A 2,468-nucleotide genomic window follows, 5' to 3' on the forward strand; every position below is an offset into this window, starting at 1 on the left:
TTATTGAAGAAATGTTCCATGTCAGAGCAATCATTTCTTATCTCTGAAGTATACACATTTGAGTAAAACGAGGTAAATGTTTCCTTAATTTTTTCTGGGTCAAGAGATAGAATGCCATCATCTTTGCGAATTTGCGGGATTTGTTGAGAGGCTGAGCGGCACTTAAGCTGATGTGCTAATAAACGTCCAGCCTTGTCACCGTGCTCGTAAACATATCCCCGTGATTTTAATAGGAGACATTCTGTTTTTGTTTCGGTCAACAGTAAATTATATTGTGTTTGGAGGTCCAGCTTTTTCTTGTAGAACTCGGGGGGGAAGGGGAAAAAGAGTATTGAGCATCCACCATAAATACTGATTTTATAAGCTCCTCTTGCTTGATTTTTTCATTCTGTTTATTTTAGCTGAGTATGCTATGATCTCACCCCTGATCACTGCTTGTAATGTTTCCCACAGGACAGATATCAGCTTTTTTGTTGAAATTTATAAAGTCATCTATTTTTTGGGATATCATTTAACAAAAGCTCTCATCGGCCAAAAGGTTTCTGTCTAGTTTCCAATGGGATTGTTGTAATTGATAGAGAGGGAATACAAGATTAAGCAATACAGGGGCATGATCCGATTCTACTATGGATACATATTATACTTTTGTGACAGAGGGGAGAAGGTTGTGGTCAATTAAAAAAAAGTCTATTCAGCTATATGAGTGATGTACATTAGAATAAAAAAAGAAGGACTTAATTTGTGGAAATAGAAAATGCCAGGGGTCAATACCTCCTATCTGGTGCATAAAAACTGATAATAGTTTGGCCTTTTTAGAAAGACTTGAAGATTTAGACCCGGAGCGGTCAAGTGTTGGATTCATCACACAGTTTAAGTCTCCGACAAAAATCTAATGTTTTTAATTCAAATCAGGGATTAGTGACATGATTTTACTCATTCATTTCTCATCATTCTAATTCGGGGTTATACCTTGATCATACCTTGGTGCGGGAGGTTGACATTGCATGTCAGAAAGGTGAACTTATACGTCATTGAGATCAGTTGGTCAACTATTGCCGAAATGAACAGTCCAAACCGTGACACACAGTCCAATTCTGAGTTACCGAATCTGCAATCATAAAACTTCTGAGCTTCATCAGGCAAGCCAAAGGTGAACGTGTCTCCGCACATCACTCGCAGTTGTTCTTCTGATACAGGGCTTGCATGACACCGTGAATCACAGCTCTCTTTTTAGCGAGCATTGCGTTGACATCCTAATAGACCCTTAAAGCAGCGCACCGGTATTTGAGCTCATGATTCCTGGCCCTACGCAGCGCTGCTTCGTTCTGTCGGAATCTGGAGAAGCAGAGCAGAAACGTGTGGCGGGATATAATATCAGTGAGTGGTTCTTGAGGTTCAGTAAAAACTGGTTCTGGCTATGGAGCGTTTTGATGGTAGACTCAGCTGCTGTTAGCTGCTTGAAGTTATCACCTGCCACTGACTCAACGGCGCTGAGACAGCTCTGGAATGAGGTCACTGTTGTCTGTAGTGAGTCCGGTGAAGCTTGTATTGGTCTAATGGCGTCTTGAGTAATGGTGGAAACATCCTTCTTGAATTATGTTCGCTATTTAGTGAATTCAGCCACCAGTTGGTCCATGGCACAGGATGCCCCGCTGTTGTTGGAAGGTTGCTAGCTGCAAAGGATGCTAGCTTGCCCACTGCACATGTTACTGGAGTTTGTACGTTAACTGACTTTGCGTGTTTCAACAAGTTCATTACGGAGACAAATTTCACACCAACTTCAATAGCTAAAATCGTGTTGAAGTTCGTGCAGAAAATATAGTTCCAAAGGGAGGGTAACAGGGAATGAGCCTTTGTGCGTCCACTCCCTACATGTCCACCCGGAAATCCACTAATACACTATGTTAATCTTTGTCTAAAAAGTTTCATTAAGTGTAACAGAGTAACATAAAAAGGGAAGACGTTTCTATCTATGTCGAAATAAAAAATATTCATTAAGTATATGCACATTATTGTTTCTAAAGATGCTCACCTAGAACAATAAGCTTCCTGGAACCTGAGGTTTTGTACATCTTGTGATTGTGTATCCAGGTACATACGCAGGTGTAGATATCCTCATCTTTTTTTCCTGCATTTTCGATCCACAATTTGTTTTCATGATGACCAGGTAGCAGATTGTTGCCCTGCATCACAAAAGAGATGGATGTCAGAAAGTTTGGTGAATTATTCAAATAGAATCAACTTCTATTTACATTTTACAAACTGTCTGCTCTTTATGGAGCTAGATCGGTCTCAATTTTCACAAATACAAATATGTGATTCATACATGCATAGGAGAAGATCAGATCCAGACATACATGGAACGTTTCACACAAGCACAAAGAAATCTACACACACAATACAAGATCCACACACGCACAACACGATTCTTGCAAGCACACAAGATCCACACACGCACAACACGATTC

The 2,468-nt window shown here is 40.2% G+C and overlaps 1 protein-coding gene across 1 annotated transcript in view; it reads right to left on the reverse strand.

Moving 5' to 3' along the window:
* Positions 1–2,468, reverse strand: part of LOC107087355 (interleukin-1 receptor-like 1) — a 36,902-nt gene that overhangs the window by 13,532 nt on the left and 20,902 nt on the right. The window contains exon 5 of the mRNA XM_015378893.1: positions 2,033–2,183. Within this exon, the coding sequence (XP_015234379.1) occupies positions 2,033–2,183 (151 nt within the window). The remainder of the gene's footprint in view (positions 1–2,032; positions 2,184–2,468) is intronic.

This window comes from Cyprinodon variegatus, unplaced genomic scaffold (genome assembly GCF_000732505.1).
Source record: "Cyprinodon variegatus isolate N-32 unplaced genomic scaffold, C_variegatus-1.0 Scaffold181, whole genome shotgun sequence".
Taxonomy (NCBI): Eukaryota; Metazoa; Chordata; class Actinopteri; order Cyprinodontiformes; family Cyprinodontidae; genus Cyprinodon; species Cyprinodon variegatus.